Raw genomic sequence first — 19,201 nt, 5'->3', positions numbered from 1 at the left:
ATATATATATATATATATATAAAAACATATCTGCTTTGAAAAACATACCATAGCATAACTTAGACAAGTTATTAATCAATAATTAATTTATCACCTAGTTTTCTAGTCCTAGTCTTATTAACTCATCTTTCCTCTCCTTCCTTTCTTCAAGGAATCTTTCTTATCATATATTTTGTGCCGGACACTGACCTTGCCTTTAAACACAGAAAAGGAGAAAAGTAAGTAATGCACCACCAAGTGCATAATTATAAAATGTGAAGAGCATTATGGAGGAAGTTCTCAGGTATAGAAACAGAGAGGAATAGAGCCATTACCTAGACATTATGAGTGGAGACCTTTCTAATTAATGTCTGTTTTAGTCAAGATTATTCAGATAAATGGAACCAACAGGATTCACTGATTTGTTATATGTAATTTATTATAAGGAATTGGCTCATGATGAGATTATGGAGGTTGCCACAGGAAGACCAGTGGTGTACATTCCAATTATGAAAAAAGACTGATATCTAGCTCAAGCAGTCAGGAAAAGAAAAAAAACTACCTCCTTTCTTATTCTTTTTGTTTTGTTCAGGCCGTCAACAGATTGGATGATTCCAGTCTACACTGGAGAAAGAAATTTGTTCCACATTTAGTCCGCCAATTCAAATGCTAACCTCATTTGTGAACTCCCTTACTGCCATACCCAGATATGATGTTGAATTAGGGCGCCTTGTGTCACAATCAAGTGAATATATAAAATTAACCATTACGATGTGTCAGGACCCAAGACAAAGAATCAGAATCAACCTTATGAAGATCTTTCAGACAGAGAGAGGGCATATTTAAGATCCTGAGTTGAGAAAGTGTTTTGTTCATGTAGAGTAGAAAATAATGGGACAGAGTAAGAAAAGCATTAGGTATGCTTAAAGAAGCAGGCAATATTAAATCATGGAGGGTAGGCAGCCTTATGTATCAATTAGGTTGGAAACACAGAACAGCTAACTCCATAAGGCTAAGTGAAAAGGTTAACTTAATGACTCACATACTTTAAAAGCTTTAATAGCTTTAGATGAAAAAAACTGCACTGATGGTTTCTGATGCCTAGTTTCTTTCCCTTTTCCCACTTTACTCCCTCAGATGTGACTTTCCTGCCAGGATTATGGCGGGAGAAAGATAATTTCTCTCACCAGCATCAATAAAAAACCCAGGATGGAATCCCTTTGGCTTTAATTTGTCTGACTTTTATCACAAACTCATTCTTTAACCAATCACTCTCATCTGGGAAATATATGAATTGGCAGGGAGGGTTACATGCCACTTCTGGAATCTTACATAAAAAAAATTTTTTTTCTTTTCTTGGAGAGGTTTTTGCTCTAGGGCGTGTGCACTAGCCAGAAAGACAGAGAGGGACAGAGAGAGAGAAAGTGAGAAATCACCCCATGGGGGGATGGCCATGCCGCAGTCCCTTCTCCTCCATTCTCCTCTCAGGAACTTGGGCATGCATGCACATGTGCCTGGTGTGAGTTTAAGCCACTGGCTCAGGGACTCAAACCGTGGTCGACTACATGGGAGTTCAGCGACATAGCCATTATGCTAACTGCTGGTTCCCAAAAAGAAAATAATTTTTTTTTTTAATTTGACAGTGGGGATAACGTTGCAGCAGTAAAGTGATTACATGAATTCTCCACAGGTAATTATAATATAAAATTTGGGTTTAAAAAACAAATCTAGAGGGACCAACACATGGCCTAATGGTTAGGTCGCTGGACTCTCATGCAGTCAACTGTAGTACCAGTTCCAGACCCAACGACTTAAAACTCACGCAGGTCATGTGTGCGTGCATATGCCCAAAATCCTAAGAGGTGACTGGAGGAGAAGGGACTGAAGCATGGCCATCCCACCTGGGGGGAACTTTCTGTTGCTGTGTCTCTCTCTGTCTCTCTGGAGAACGCCTGTGCCCTATAGCAAAAACCTCTCTAAAAAAAAAAAAAAAAAGAGGCCAGCAGATGCCGAAACCATTATATCACTGAACTCTCATGCAGTCAACCACAGTTTGAGTCCCAGATCTGGTGGCATGTAAATCACACAGGGAGCTTGTGCATGTGTGCCCAAGATCCTGGGAGGAGAATGGAGAAGGGACTGTGGCATAGCCATGTGCCCTAAGGCAATAAACTCTTTAGGATAAAAAAGAAAGAAAGAAAAAGAAAACCTAAAGGTTCTGAAAAGCAGAGAAAAGTCAAAATAGTTTTAGTCTGGGAAGGTAGTAACTAGAAGTAAGAACTGTAGGGGGAAAATAGAGAGGTAAGACACTTGAGGGACGAGGATGTGTGTAATAGTCTCGACTGGGCTGGACTGAGGTGTATAAAGTCTCTTCACAATCTAAATGATGCATAGTGATTTAATATATGAATAATAATTTAAAAATTTTAAAAAAGAAGAACTGTGACTTTAATTACTTTCTAATCTAATAATACTTTCAAACCCCATGGCTATAACCACAGAAAATGGCAGAATAAAAAACAGCAGGTTTACCAACAAAAGGGGCAAGAGATCAGAATCCAGGGCTAAGAAAATATCTGGAAACTTTAAGAGGAAAATTATGGCAGTGAGCAAACCACAGAGAAAAATGAGATCCAAATTCACTGCTTAAATTATCCAAATTCTTTATTACAAGTACACTGTGCCAAAATGGGGAAGTATTCCCGGGCACTGCAAAATGACTGGTAAATAACGTACAGAAATTCACTTTTGAAAGGCAGAGTTATATACAGCAGATCTGTTGAGTCTGTATATTTCCTAGTTAAGTATATTTCCTCACCAGATTAGCTCAGGCAGTGGAAGCTTGCAACACCGCCGTACAGAGCCTAATGTCTGAAGAGTAACTAGAAATTAGGAGGTAATCTGACAAGCAAGGAAACCATAGAAAGGAGACCCATCTCTGCCTAAATACCTTGCTTGCCAAGAATGTTCACAGGCACAGAGAAACTTATAGGGGGTTAGTCTAAGAACACAGCAGTAGGAAGCCAAAAAACTAGAGCACAGATATCACGAGTATATTTTCTAGCACAATGAAACTAAAACTATTTAAAAAAAGCTAACTTACATTACTGACTTCTAAACAACCCATCAGACAAAGAAGAATTAACAAAGCAAAAGCAAATTTATTTTTACCAGAATAATAAGAAAATAACAAGATAGAAAAAATTATGGGTAACAACTACAGTAGTACTTAACAGGGAAACTCATGGCAATAAATACATAATTTATTGTATTGTATCCCATGACTGTTTTAATACATACAGAAAAAGCATGTGACAAAATTCGATACCAATTCGTAATATAAAAAACTCAGTAAAATAGCACTGAATCTAATAAAAGACGTCTGTGAAAAATACACAACATGATATTTACTGGTGAAGGAATAAATGCTTTTCCCTAGGATCAGGAAGAAGGCAAGGATGTCTGTTGTTATCACTTCTATTCAACATTGTACTAAAAGGTATAATTTCACTGAAGCAAGGGAAATAAATAAAAAGTACACAGATTAAAAAGACTTACAACCCGGGGCTGGAAGATGGTGTGGTGGATAAGGGCACTGGATTCCCACATGGCCGACCATGGTTTGAGTCCTGGTGGCTTGCTTTCTTGCTTTCCCTTTCTCTCTCTCTCTGTCTGGTCAAATTAAAAAATAATAACAACAAAGGGAATTAAATAGATAAATAAATAAATAATTCTTTAAAAAATTTTTTTAAAAAGTGACAACCCAATAAAAAACGAGCAAAGTGGGACCAGCAGTTAGTGGAATGGCTATGTTGCTGGACTCCCACGTAGTCAACCGCGGTTCGCGTCCCGGACCTGGTGGCTTAAACTCATGCTGGGCGCGTGTGCATGTGTGCCCAAGATCCTGAGAGGAGAATGGAGGAGAAGGGATTGTGGCATGGCCATGCCCCTGGGGGGCGATTTCTCACTTTTCTGTCTCTCTCACTCTCTGTCTCTCTCTCTCTCTCTGTGTGGCAAGCACACGCACCCTATAGCAAATAAAAACTCTTTAAAAAAAAAAGAGCAAAGTATATGATAAGATACATTATGAAAAAAGGTATATGAAGGGCAATTAAGCACATTTTTATAGAAATACAAATTAAAATAAAAATGAGACACACTCTACACCCACTAGAATGCTAAAATTAAGAAGACTGACAATATCAAGAGTTAGCATGGTACAGAGTAACTAAAACATATATATATTTGCATTTTTTTTTGGGGGGGGGCTTTTTGCTATAGGTGCATGTGCTCACTGGAGAGACAGAAAGTGAGAAATCATCCTCCAGGGGGGATGCCACAATCCCTTCTCCATTATCCTCTCAGGATTTGGGGCACACATGCACATGTGCCCAGAGTGAGTTTCAAGTCACCAGGTCCAGGGCTTGAACTGCGGTCGACCATGTGGGAGTCCAGCACCTTAACCATTACACCATTTGCTAACTCCTGAAACTCATATATTGCTGGTAGGAGGATAACAAATGTTGCAAACAATTTGGGGAAAAAAAAATCTGTCAATTCTTACCAAACTAAATACTGACAATGCCCAAATTATGATGGTTTGACTTAAAAGTTTTTGACTTTATGGTGGTTTGAAATTATACACATTCATAGAAACTTACAATGGATTTATCAGGACATAACTCAAGGAACATCAGTCTGCTCTTTTTTTTTTTTTTCAGAGATTTTTTAACATAGGGCGCATGTGCTTACCGGAGAGACAGAGAGATAGAAAGTGAGAAATCAACCCCCAGGAGGAATGGCCATTTGCATATTGTGACCTTGAGCATGCACGCACACGTGCCCAGTGTGTTTTAAGCTACCAGGTCCAGGGACTTGAACCACGATCAACTACGTGGGAGTCCAGCGATGTAACCATTACACCATCTACCGATCCTGAAGGAGCATCAGTCTAATCAGGTTCTCTAGCAAGCCTACTCCTAAGTACTTACCTAAGAAAAACAAAAGCACATTGAAAAACACAAAGGCTTGTTAGTTGGATATTTGTAACTGATCCAAACTAAAACAGTACAATATCCATGAACAGTAAATGAATAAGTAAAATGTGGCATAGACATACGTGAAATATTTTTAGTAGTACAAATAAATGAGTTATTGATACATACAACATAACTAAATTTTAAAAGCATCAGGCTAAATGAAAGAATTCAAGCACGAAATAATATGGACTATATCATTCACTTATACAAAATTCCAGAAAAGACCAAAGAACATGATAGAAAATAGATCAGTGATTGCTAGATGGAAATGGAAGGAGGGGAACCAGTAGGTGGCATAGTGGCTAAGGGTGCTGGACTCCCACATGACTGATCGTGGTTCGGAATCCTGGACCTGGTGGCTTGTTTTCTCACTTTCTCTCTCTCTCTGTCTGTCCCTCTCTGGTCAAATTTAAATAAATAAAAAAATAAATGTTAAATAAAATAATTCTTTTGGGAAAAAAAAAACAGTAAGAAAACTTTGATGTGACAGTAAAATTTAGGGGCCAGCCGGTGGTGTGGTAGTTAAGGGCACTGGACTTCCACATAGCTGACCAGTTTGAGTTCTGGACCTGGCAGCTTGCTTTGAAAACTCATTTTACTTTTCTCTCTCTCATTCTGTCCCTCTCTAGTCAAATAAAGTTAAATAAATAACTCTTAAAAAAAAAAAAAAGAGAAGAAATGGAAGAAAAATATGACTTCCAAATGACACAGGTGAAGTTTTTTGAAGTGATAAAAAATGTTTTATAACCAAGATGTCACATTAGTATATACATTTGTCAAAATTCATCAAAATACACACTTAAAATGATGAATATTATTATTGTACATAAATTACTCCTAAGGGAAAAAGAACTAAAAGTATGTGTGTTGGAGCGGGGGGAGCGGGGGCTGCACAATCAGCCTCAGCCTCACTCCATTCTGAGAGGAAAAGAGTACAGCAAGGCAATAATAGAAGTAGAGAATGAACTGCACTGATTCTGATAAGAGATTTTAGTGTAGACCAGGGTAGTGTAGTGAAGACAGAAAGAAGTGCATAGATTTGAGCTTTATTTCTAAGGTGGAATCAATAAAATTGGGATGAGAGAGTGAAAGCAAATGGGAAAATCTAGAGACCACTATTGTTATGCTTTAAAAAATGACTGGATAGATAGTGGGAAAAGAGGGAAAGTCATAATGCATATTTACATAGAAAAACAGAAAAATACACCATGACTTTCCCGATAATTTAATAGTTACATGAGGAAAAATTAGGGAAAAAAATTTTGGAGGGAAATGAAGAGTTTAGTTTTATATATGTTCAGTTTTTTTAAGTCTGAGATGCCTATGAAACATCTATGTGAAATATATACATGGTCAGGAGTTCAATGAGGAAGTTTGAGCAGAATCTTCATATAGGTGCATTTAAACAGAGGCAAAAGATTAAAAGCTACCGGATGAAGACCTGGGAAATGCAACATTTATGAGTAAAGGAATTTGGAGAAAACAAACAAACAAATGAACAAAGATAAAATAGCCAGAGACATAAGAAAAATAACTCAGAGTGGAATCACAGAAACTAAGAGGAAAGATTCTCAAGGAGGGACTGGTCACCTGCGTCAAATTCTGCTGAGAGAAAGGTTAAGTGAAATAAAGACAGAAAAGTGACTTTGGTGGGCCAGTGCTATAGCTCAGTGGTTAAAGGGAGTCAGATTCCACATAGCTGAGCATGATGTGAGCCCCGGCCCCAGAGCTTGAAAAACATGCTGGGCATGTGTGCATGTGTGTGTAGGATCCCAATAGGAAGAAAAAAATGGAGCCATGGGGATTGCAGTGTGACCTCACACCATTAGGGGGTGCTCGCCCACTCTCTGGTGAGTGCATGTGTCCTCTGCAACTAAAAAAAGAAAAAAGAAAAAAAATAGTTAACTGATGAGTAGGTTGAGATATGTATGAAAAAGAACAAAAATGAGAAATCATATGTAGCTATAATTTTTTGGGAAGTTAGGCCATGAAAATATTGGCAGAAAATAGGACAACAGCTAGAAGAGAATTTGGGATGACAGAAGAATTTTTGGCATATATTGTTTTTTTAAAATGGGTAATGCTAAGAATGTTCTTTTATATTGATGCAAATGATCCAGTAGATAAAGAACAGATACTAATACTTTATGAATGAAGTGCTTTTTCTTTTTAAGAATTATTTCACTTTATTCATTTATTTATTTTAATTTGACCAGAGAGGGACAGATGAGAGAGAGAAAGAGAAAGTGAGAAAGTTGCCAGGTCCGGGATCCAAACTTCAGTCGGTAACATTGGAGTCTAATGCCCTCAACCACCACGCCACCTGCCGGCCCCATGAATTAAGTTCTTAAATAGTCCTTCATTTTTTTTTTTTTTTTTTGGAGAGGTTTTTGCTATAGGGCACATGCGCTCGTCAGAAAGAGAGAGACAGAAAGTAAGAAATCACCCCCTGGGGGGATGGCCTCACCTCAATCCCTTCTCTTCCATTCTCCTTATGGGCTCTTGGGCATGCACGCACGCACGCTCACCTGGCTTGAGTTTAAGCCACCGGGTCTGGGACTCGAACTGTAGTCAACTACATGGGAGTCCAGTGACATAGCCATTAAGCCAACTGCTAGTCCCAGTCTTTCCTATTTTTTAAAGAGATTTTTGCTATAGGGCACGTGCTCTCACCAGAGAGAGAGACAGAGACAGTGAGAGGGAAAGTGACAAATCACCCTTGGGGGATAGCCATGTCACAATCCTCTCTCTTCCGTTCTCTTCCTGGGATCTTGGGCAAACATGTAGGCCTGGCACATTCTTTAAAAAGGAAATAATAGATATTTGTTACTAAGTTAAGAGCCATATTACTTTGAGTAATGAATGCATTCTATTTGATTTAATTTGTATTCTTACACAGAATAGAATAAGGTAAAGGAGATTTATATGGATATTTAAGTTAGTTGATACACTACTGAAATACTATTTCTAAAAGAAAGGAACTGTTGAACATGGGAATATAGCTCATATATGATCAGAAAAGTTTACTATAATAGAGAGGTGCATAGATATGACAGAAGGCTACAACCAGATTAGTTCAAATGGGTAGTTAATTGGTTCATTCAATATTTGTTTTAACCTTTTTAAAGTGTGCCTTCCTATAATACATTTCCCGGTCTTTTTTTGCAGTCAGAGTTCTGGAAATCAACTGGCAGTGTTCTCCTAAGCAACTATACTTGGAAAAAATTTTAAAACAGTTAATGAGCAATTGGCTATATAAACAGCATATTATCTTGATGCAATATTTTAAATTTATTTATGATAAAGAATGCATGTACAGGGCCAGCCAGTTGTGTAGTGGCTAAGGTGGTTTAATACCATATGACCTAAGCGCTTCAAGTTCCAGAACTTGTGGCTTGAAAACACACCGAGCAAGTGTGTATGCATGCCCAAAGTTCCAAAAGGAGAATGGAGAAGAAAGGACTGCAGAGTGACAAACCCTCTGGGGGGGTGCCTTCTCACCTTCTCTTTCTCTCTGGCAAGCATACACACCCTACAGCAAAATATAAAAAGTGAAGTGACAAAAAAATTGCATGTGCACACATGACAGAGAAGTACTCTCTACAGGGTCAGGTCATGCTACAATCCCCTTCCCTCAGCCTCCAGTGCATCAGAACATTGGGCATGTGCATGCACACCTGTCATGTTTCAGGTGGACTAGGCCAGAGATCCATGTGGCTTTCAGTGCTGCAATTTACAACATGCTATAGACTATGCCACCAACCTTGGGCTGAAGTATCCTTTTGCTACTTCAGATCTAGCAGGAACAAAAAACAGCCCTGGAGCCAGTTCTACCATTAGTTTCTGACTGCTAGATTATAGGTTAAGGTATTATGATCATGGAATCAACAGTTGGAATAATGCTTTGCCTGAACCAGAACTAATTTCCTTAACAAGTCAATTGAGCAGGAAAGCTCTTAAATCTTCATGGAGGCCAGGGGCCTGCTTTCAATGATTTCATAAGTACCTAATCTCTTATATTTAATCTCCTGCTTAAAACAACTTTAAGGGGCTTATGACATCTCTAGCTACACTGATATAATAAACAACAGCCCAAACAAGTAAAGGTTCCAAAATCAGAAAGACAATTCAGGGAACCAGTAGATGGCATTAATGGTTACACTGTTGGATTCTCACGAGGTTGACTGTGGTTCAAGCCCCAGACCTAGGGGCTTAAACTCACACCAGAAACGTGTGCATGCATGCCCAAGATCCCGAGAGGAGAATGGAGGAAAAGGGATTGAGGAGTGGCCAACCCCACTGGGGGATGATTTCTCTTTCTGTCTCTCTGTCTTTGTCTTTCTGGCACACACACACCCCCTATAGCAAAAACCTCGCTTAAAAAAAAAAAAAGAAAGAAAGACAATTCAGTCTTAGAATACTGGCCTGATGACTATGTAATTCTCAAAGTAAACTACATGAGAGTGCCATGTTCTGAAATGTTGGTAACCCCTGCAAGTTTATTCGCTGGAAACTAATATCCATCATGATAGTATTAAGAGGTAAAGCCTTTGGGAAGTGGTTAAACATAAAGGTACTGCCCTCAAGAATGGGAGTTATGCCCTTATAAAAGAGGCTGAAAGGAGCTTCTATGCCCCCTTTTCTACCAGAAGAGGACGTGACAAGGAAATGCCATCTCTGAAGCACAGAATTAAATCTTCACCAGACACTAAATCTGCTGATGATTTGATCTTGGACATTCCAGTCTCTAAAACCATGAGAAATAAATTTCTACTGTTTCTAAGTTACCCAGTGTAAGGTATATTGTTCCAATTTTAGTATATGTGCTGCCGAAGTGAGCATGGTATATTGTTATAGCAGTAAGTGAAATCTTAAAGGTACTTGCATAATTAGACCAGCCCATGGCCTGCTGGTTGAGGTGGCTGAATCCTACACGGCCGACTGTGTCATTCAAGTCCTGAACCTGCTGGTTTGAGAAATGCACCAGGTGCATGTGCATGTGTGCCCACAATCCCCCAAAAGGATTGCAGATGTGGCCATTCCCCATGCAAAGGGGAGCATACTTCCTTCCTCTCTCTCTCTCTCTTTCTCTCTTGATTGCACAAAACCTGTAGCAAAATTTTTTTAAGTGCAAATCTTGGAGGTAAAGGAGGAATTCTTAAATAAGACAGAAGACATAAATTAAAATATTGATAAATTCAACTACATTCATGTTGGAAGTTCTGTTAGTCAAAAGACAACACAGAATAAAAAGCATACACCATAAGGTGAGAAAATACCTCCTACAAATACAACAGTAAGATAAACCAGCATCCAGTATAGAACTCATAAATCTATAAGAAAAAGATACACAACCCATTAGAAATATGCTCTGAGGCCATATATAGGTATTTTTAAAAAGAGGAAATATTTTTAAAAAGCTAGAAGCTTACAAAAAGGCACTTCAGTGAAACACTATTTATTCATCATTGACAAAAGTCAAGCTATCTGACAATGTTTAAGCGTTAGGAAGGGTGAAAGCATCAAGAATGTAACTACCCATCTGGAGGGACAATAAACTGATACACTGGTAAAGTCGAGGGTACCTTCAGAAATGTATTCTTATATGCATGGAGACCTGTGTGTAATGATATCCACATTGTTTGGCAAAAGCTAGAAAAAATTCAAAACAGCCAATAGGAGTTGCTTAGATATATGAATGTATGTATCCAATGAAATGCGACATGTAAAGAGGTAACAGTCTTCAAAAAACTTAGTCCTCATCCACATTTCTCATTAAGCCATCCTGTTCTGAGTTACCCAAGTCATACCAGGGCTTCTCTCTCTTTTCAACATCCCTTTGTACAAACTGAGTCACTGTAGCCTATGAAAATTCCCTGTCTTCGTGAATTTCTTATTGCTCTATCTCCAATAACTCCTTACTTTGGACCCTCACCATTTTTTATCTGCGAAAGTATAAGTAATTCCTAAAGTCTTCTCAGCCTCTAGTTCAATCCCTATGACAAACTGATGAGCCACGTGCTATAGAGCCATCATCTTCAAAGCAGTGGGATCATATAAAACTACTCCTTTGGATAAGGTATGAATAAAACTAGGTTACAATTTATTATACTAGGAACCAACTGTACGTTAAGCATTATCTCATTTATTTGTTGCAAAGTGGGTGTTGGTACACATCTTTTATAGATGAGGTAACTGCACTTCAGAAAAGGGTAATGTACCCAAATCGACAAACTATTAAGTAATCAAGCCACAATTCAATTCCTGGGCCTTTCAACTGTGAAGTCCTTGCCCTTTCTTTTCCCCCTCTTAATTTTGCCAAAGGGTACATGCACTAGCCAGAGAGACAGAGTCAGAGAGCTACAGTGAGGAAAAAGCACTGCCCACTGGGGAATGGTCATGCCACGATCCATGCACCATTTCTCTATCTTGTTAGAATTTGGGTATGCACACACATGTTCATGGCTGGCATGCTTCATAAGTGCTGCTGGAGGCTTAACTTGAACCCCAGAGTTGGTCACTTAAACTGAGGGGTGTCTGAATGCCCCAACCACCTAGCCATGGAGCTGGCCCCCAATGTCCTTATCTTTAATCATTGTATTATACTGCCTAAATTCCCAAGCATGAAATTCTAACTGGTTGTGCCTGCTCCCCAGTTTGACCTACTTGCTACTTCCCTGCTCTCCTTAGCTATGGTAGATACTGCTAACCCATTCTTTTTTCTTACCAATAGAAACCCCATTTTATTCAGGTCAACACTGTATTCAGTTAAAAACTATTCTTCTTGGCCTTTCTTGAAGCTGAGGTTACCACCCACATAGTTCTGATGAAAGACACGCAGGGAGAAATCTCTAAGTGGAGTTTCTGGGAAAGATCTTTAAAAGGGGGTCAAAGTCAGCTGGCATACAACTTTTTCCTCCTCTTCCCCCATTTCTTCCTGGAAGAAGGTGACATAAGTGAATCAGCCCTTTAGCAGACATGACATATACACAGGAGCACAGAAGCCTCATACTTTAGGGACAGAATATATCATTACAAGCAGCCCAGGTCTATGATGAAATTGCTCCCCTCTGGACTGCCCATCTGCGGGCTGGTGTGTTTATCTGCCATGCTTTCCATTTCATAGTTCATTATTGTCATAATTAATAAATGTCTTAAATTGATCCCTTACTAATCACCCTACAATTTCCTCAATATTTCAGGATTAGATGCATTTCTGTAGAGACCTACAATTTAGATACATATGTAAATCAGTCTCTAATTTTAAAAAAGAAAAGGAGGCATACTCCAGCTTTAACTAAAAAAGTTTTAAACACTGATCACTTTTATATATATTTGTACAAACTTTTGTTTAAGGGCTTCCACCTCAAAATAAATTAACAACCACTGCTCTATGGCACAGCATAACTACAACTGAAATTTCTCAAAATCCTATCTTTATATTAGGTCAAATGACCACAAATCTCAAACACATTTAATCTGTAAAGTTTATCTGTGGAATTACGCCTAAATACTATTCTCTGAGCTTTCACTAAGAGCCAGTATGTGGAACAGTGTGAATAACTTTGAACCTGCTCTGTAGGATACTGTTCATCATCTGGCTCTGGTGGTATATTCCCAGTACCGTTCAAGGCCAGAAAAAGGTTTGTTCTTTCTGAGGAACTGACAGAGTACTTACCAGTACTAGAGTGGTACAAGCCATATGACCATGAAGTGTTTTCCTCTTATTTTTAGGAGCTAGCTAGTAAAGATTTTTGTTCAGTATCTTGAACAAAAAAGAAAGAGGTTTCTTTATCTTAAAACCCATTTTTTAGAAACTACTCTAAAATTATTTTTTAGAACACATTGGGGACCTATGTGTGCATACGCAAAATCCTGAAGGAAGTGAAAAATAGAGAAGGGATTGCAGCATGACTGTCTCATCTGGGGTTGCTTTCTTACTTTCCCTCTCACTCTCTCTATCTCACTTAGGTGAGACAACATATCCTCTGGCAAAACTAAAAGCAACAAGAAAAAACAAATCATTCCTTAAGGGAAAATAAATATTACTCTTCTGATAAGACCAACAAAACCCATATAGCTGTAGCCTTAAGCAGTGTTTATGAGTGTTATTTTCTATTCAAGTTAGTGTAATAAGCTGAAGGTATATTTTAAGAGGCAATCTTCCAAGGGCTGAGTCCCTGTATGTTATTGTTGGCTATGCCAAGAATACAAGGCTTTGACTGATACTCTTGGATGGGCTATTTTTCAAGCTTGCATTTCCAGTGCAAAACCTCCCAAAGATGAGGTGACATCTTCCCCCAGAAAAAGAGTAGATTTGTTTGCATTTCTATAAAAGCAGCAGACTTGCCAAGCTCAATGTTCCTCGCTGTGACACAAACTGAGTGTATGCTAAATTCAACTAAACCTTTCCACATTGTCTCATGAGGTTTGGCAAGGGGAACCAATCCCAGCACAAAATCTCTGATCCAGGAGTCTCATGTCTTCCTCCACCATTCATAGCTATAACAGGCTAAGTCCCAAGTAGGTAAAATCTCAGATCTTAACAACGTATTGATTTAGCAGATAGCATTTGATCACTCGAAGTTTGACAGCAAATTTGAATTACATCTCTTATAACTCAGAGGAATTCCTACAGATATCATATAAATGACAGAGAAATAATTCTTTAAAAGAAAACTGTTCTGAGCTAGCAAGAGGCATGGAGGTTAAGGCACTAGATCCCACGTGGGAAATTTTGAGGTTGAGTTCCAGATCCAGCAGCTTGAAAATCAGGCCAGGCACCTGTGTATATGTGCCTAAAATCCCACATGGAGAAGGGATTGTGGCATAAACATCTCCACCTTGTGTGTTTGGTGGGGGTGATTTCTCACTTTCCCTTTCTTTCTCTCTCTCTTTCTTTGTTTCTCTCTGGTGAGCTCATGTGCCTTGTAGCAAAACTAAAAATAAAATAAAATAATACAAAAACAGGTCAGCATGTAGGCAGAAGTTTAGGTGGCTGTATCTCACATGGCTGACTTAGTGATTTGAGTACCGGATCCCACAGACTGAGAAACACTCCAAGCGCATGTGTGCCTGGAATGGAGAACGGAGAGAAGGGATTGTGGTGTGACCATCTCTTCTACGGGGTGATTTCTGACTTTGTTTCTGTATCTCACTCTGGTGAGTGCACAGGACTTTAGCAAACATTATTTAAAAATAAAATAAAAAAGATTTTTAAAAAAGAAATTAAGTACTGGGACCAGCAGGGGGCGTGGTGGTTAAGGTGCTGGACTCCCACATGGCCAGCCACGGTTTGAGTCCCAAACCTGGCAGCTTGCTTTCTTCCTTTCCCTCTCTCACTCTCTTTGTGTCTCTCTCTGGTCAAATTAAAATTAATGAATGAATAAAAATAAATAAATAATTTTTTTAAAAAAGAGATTAAGTACTTAAAACAACAGAATGATTTCCAAAGGCACTTTAAGGTTTTGACATTTTTAAGATCAAAATTTTGTTTCTACCTGCACCATGGAAGCCAGAATTCTACATAGTGGACCAGGATTCAAATCCTAACCCTGTCAACTCCACAAAAGGCACACATCCTATAAGCTCAGGATACTAATGGGATACAGAAGTAAAGAAAAAAGGATTGCTGTATGACCAGACCAAGGGAGTGCTTCCTCTCTCTCTCTCTCTTTCCTCTTTCTCTCTTGCTCACTCAGGTACCCTTTGGCAATTGAATGATGAATGAATCAAGATTTGTTATCTATCTATCTATCTATCTATCTATCTATCTATCTATCTATCTATCTATTTATCTATCTATCTAAAACCCTGATATCAAATTATTTAAGATAAAGTTGTCAGATATATAATTGCTCCATTCTATCTTAAAATGGAGAGAATTAGAGGGCCAGCAGGTGGAATGGTGGTTTAGGCACTGGACACTACCACATGGCCATGACACTACTACCACCACAGTTTGAGTCCTGGTCCTGGTGGCTTGCTTTCTCACTGTCTACCCCACCCCCCATATCGCTCTCTGGTCAAATTAAAATAAATTTATATACAATATATACAAAATTGATATACAATAATGTGTATATATATGTAAATAAAATTAAGTAATTGTTTAAAAAAAGAAAAAATTTTTAGATAATATGTGAGGCAAAAATAATAGTTCAAACTAGATAAGAAAGAAAAATACAAAAAAACAGTTGTGCAGCATAACTGAGCCCTTAAATGTTGTAACATAATGAAAGAGTTTATTTTAAACATGAACCACAACAATGAAAGTTAAAAACTCATTATATTTAGAAAGTTAAAAAAAATTCATTCTGGGACCAGCAGTTAGCATAATGGCTATGTCACCGGACTCCCATGTAGTCAACCACGGTTTGACTCCCGGACCCAGTGGCTTAAACTCATGCCGGATGCGTGTGCGTGCGTGCCCAAGATCAGAGAGGAGAATGGAGGAAAAGGGATTGTGACGTGGCCATCCTGCTGGGGGGTGATTTCTCTCTTTCTGTCTCTCTGTCTTTTTAGCAAGCACACGTGCCCTACTGCAAAAACTTCTCCAAGAAAAAAAAAAATTCATTCTCTAGGCATCAGAAAATGTGTTAATAAATGATATATTTCTGAGTAAAGAGAAATATACCACACTTTCCTTGTAAGCAGCTCAATATAAAGATACTACGCCCTTTTTAATTCACAAATGATAAAAACTAATCCCTTTCTAGGTAAGATTTCTGATGCTATTCAGCAACTCAGCATATCCCATCTCTTCTGCAATTTCCACCACCCCTAACAAAGAAGAGCCCAATAGAATTTTAAGCAATTTCAGTGTCATTAATTCAGAAAACTAAGTGAGAAAAAAAAATCCAAAAAACTCAATATTCTGTATTCAACAATGCTATTGAAACCTTCTGCATTAAAAAAAAAAGACATTTCTCTAGAAACATTATGTAAGTTAAAGATTGATTCAAAAATAAATACAAAATAAGAACAGATCAGAAGACATTAAAATGAGCTGACAAGAAATAAAAGAGAAAGAAGAGGTATAAAAACAGGAAAGAATAATTACAAAAGTACAACTGTATGAAATCATGAATCCAAAGTTATCTAAGGCAGAAGCCAATTTTGGCATCACAGTTTGAGCACAGAGTATCATCAAGGGCCATTGTTTTACATATAAGGGAAAAGTGAATGAAGTTAAATTTCTTGATGACATTTACAAAAGATACAGAAGAGGGATTATACTGATTTTTAAAATGTAACACTCTTGCGACCAGCAGATGGTATAATGGCTATGACACTGGACTCCCACGTAGTTGACCGTGGTTTGAGTCCTGGACTTGGTGGATTAAAGCACATGCAGGGCGCATGTATATGGGTGCCCAAAATCTCTGTCTCTCTAGCAAGCTTGTGCACCCTATAGCAAAAATCACTCCGCCCCCCCCAAAAAAAAGAAGAAAGAAAGAAAACAGAAAAAGAAAGTGGGGCTAGCAGGTGGCGTAGTGGTAAAGAGCACTGGACTCCCACATGGATGACTGTGGCCCAAGTCCTGGACCTGGCGACTTGCTTTCTCACTTTCCCTCTCTCTCTCTCTCTCCCTCTGTCCCTCTCTGGTGAACGGAAAATAAATAAATAAATGTTAAAAAGAAAGAAAATTGCAACACTCTTTATTTATTTCACAATCACTAAAATCACTTTTATAAAACTCTTCCATGATAATACAATGACAAAACAATAGCTTTGTCATTCCGTTTCTTAGAAAAATAAAAATAATTGAAAATATTGGGATCAGCAGTTGGTGTAATGGCTATGTCACTGGACTCCCACGTGGTCGACTGTGGTTTGAGTCCTGGACCCTATGGCTTAAATTCATGCCATGCGCGTGTGCGTGCGTGCCCAAGATCCCAAGAGGAGAATAGAGAAGGGATTGAAGCACGGCCATGCCCCCTGGGGGGAGGGTGATTTCTCATTTTCTGTCTCTGTCTCTCTCTGTCTTTCTGGTGAGCACACGTGCCCTATCAAAAAATAATTTAAAATATGTATTTGACAACTTACTAAGACATTCTATAAGCAAATATTTCATATTTATGTGTTGCATTTATGCAAAATCACAAATCTAATTTTTAAATTCCTATTCTGTTGCTTATAGACTTTAAATAATCTACTAGATAAAAAATCTTTAAGGTTAAAATGCTTCTGACCTATAAAGAAATAAGGTAATCAAATTTAGGACTTTTAAGAAGAAGAATGCATTCTAGTAATCCTGTATAAGGGCAAAGAATTATTGTGTGGGGGTAGATAAAGGTACATTTTGGGAGAGTACACAATTAATCAAAATTGAGAATATTTTCACTTCTGAAATAAATATCTCCTTTTTATAATATAAACTTTGTTCATATTTTAAAAAAAACTTATCATATGCTAAACTGTTTAACCTATTTTCCACCAACTAAATTATCTGCTTAGTTCACACATCTGTGAACTGGTGTACTTGGAGTTTGTGACAATTATTTCAAACACTAGAAGCAAATTCAGGACATTGCACTAGAACCTAATCTTACCACCGAAGACTCTTACATGTTTCTTCACTCCTTTATGCTCCTATTGTTTTAAATACTTCACATTTAATAATTTATTAATGACATGAAAACAAAATAAGGCTGAACTGTCAAAGAGAGTTTCCATCTGGAATAGCTAGTACTACTCCAGTGTAAAATTCAGAAAAAGCAGAGAGACCAAATGTTTAAACTAAAATGGTGATCAGAAGAGCATTGTATTCAGAGCTCAATAAGCCCTAAAAAGGCAAATTATTGGGGCTTGCAGGTGGCGTGGTGGTTGAGGCATTAGACTCCCACATGGCCAACCACAGTTTGAGTCCTGGACCTGGTAGCTTGCTTTTCCACTTTCCGCCCTCTTTCTCTCTGTGTCTCTCTCTGGTCAAATTAAATAAATAATAACAATAAATAAAATTAAATAAATAATTCTTACAAGAAAAAGAATGCAAATTATTAAAAGGATGACATTCTGAAATTGAGTTAATAAAGGATATTCACCACATGGGTTGATTGTAGAGCTAAGTGAAGCAGCTCCAGTGGAAAGGCCGCCTTTTGAAACTGCTGAAGCCACAGAAGGTGTAGATGAAGTTGGTGTAGTAGAGGAAGCAGTTGAAGATGGTAACCGTTCTCCAGACTCCATATCTAAGAAAGGGGAAAAAATGCTAATTATTAGTACACTAGTAGATAATGGAATTAATCATTCAAAAGAAGTATATTTAAACTTTTTGCATTCTTTTAAAGATGTGAAACTTAGAATTATACACTTCTCAAAGACAAAATATGGAGTAGATAAAAACAATCAAAAATACCAATTTATAAAATAAGTTTAATGTTAAGTATAGCAAATCCAAATAAAAGTATTCTTATATCTAAAAATTTAACAGTGGTTTGAATATACTAATTTCAGATAAACGTGTGTGGCTACAACCTTAGGAGAATGAACGTGTTATGTTTTTAGTTTTTAAATGGCCTCATCATCTATCACATCTATAATAATTTCAATATTACCTTTTCTTTTTTGAGAGGTTTTTGCTATAGGGCGCGTGCACTCGCCAGAAAGACAGAAAGTAAGAAATCACCTCCCAGGGACAATGACCACGCCATAATCCCTTTCCCTCCATTCTCCTCTTGAGACTTTGGGCAAGCACACACGCGTGTCTGGCATGAGTTTAAGCCACCAGGTCTGGGACTCGAGCCACAGTCGACTACATGGGAGTCCAGTGACACAGCCATTAAGCAAACTGCTGGTCCCTACCATACTATCTTAATGAACTAAGAAAATGCTGGACTGATGCAGTAACCTGCATTGGTTAAAAGAGTCAGATTCCACATCGCCAACTGCAGTTCAAGTCCTGGAGCCAGTGCCTTGAAAAACATGCTAGGTATGGGTGTGTAGACACATACCCACATTCGAGTAGGGTAGAGAAACGAAGAAGGGACTGCGGTCTGACTACACCCATCGAGGAGAGCTTTCTCTCTGGAAAGCACACATACTCTTGAGCAAGCTTTTAAAAAAGGAAAGCAAATGTCACCACATTTGAATGAACTGCATTCTTCTAAATCCAGATAGTGATATATCAATTACAGGTTTTCACTTTCCAAAAACCTGGCTTAGTAATCTCCAATAGTTATCCC

General features: G+C 38.1%; 1 protein-coding gene across 1 annotated transcript in view; it reads right to left on the bottom strand.

The window, feature by feature from the left end:
• Positions 1–18,988, bottom strand: part of BAZ2B (bromodomain adjacent to zinc finger domain 2B) — a 157,387-nt gene extending 138,399 nt beyond the window's left edge. Inside the window, 2 exon segments of the mRNA XM_014584318.2 lie at positions 18,065–18,208; positions 18,971–18,988. Coding sequence (XP_014439804.1) covers positions 18,065–18,206 — 142 coding nt within the window. The 5' untranslated portion in view covers positions 18,207–18,208; positions 18,971–18,988.
• Between the last annotated feature and the right edge of the window lie 213 nt (positions 18,989–19,201).

This window comes from Tupaia chinensis, unplaced genomic scaffold, assembly GCF_000334495.1.
Source record: "Tupaia chinensis unplaced genomic scaffold, TupChi_1.0 Scaffold146346_1, whole genome shotgun sequence".
In the NCBI taxonomy this organism is placed as follows: Eukaryota; Metazoa; Chordata; class Mammalia; order Scandentia; family Tupaiidae; genus Tupaia; species Tupaia belangeri.
This window is presented reverse-complemented; position numbering and strand designations above follow the sequence as displayed.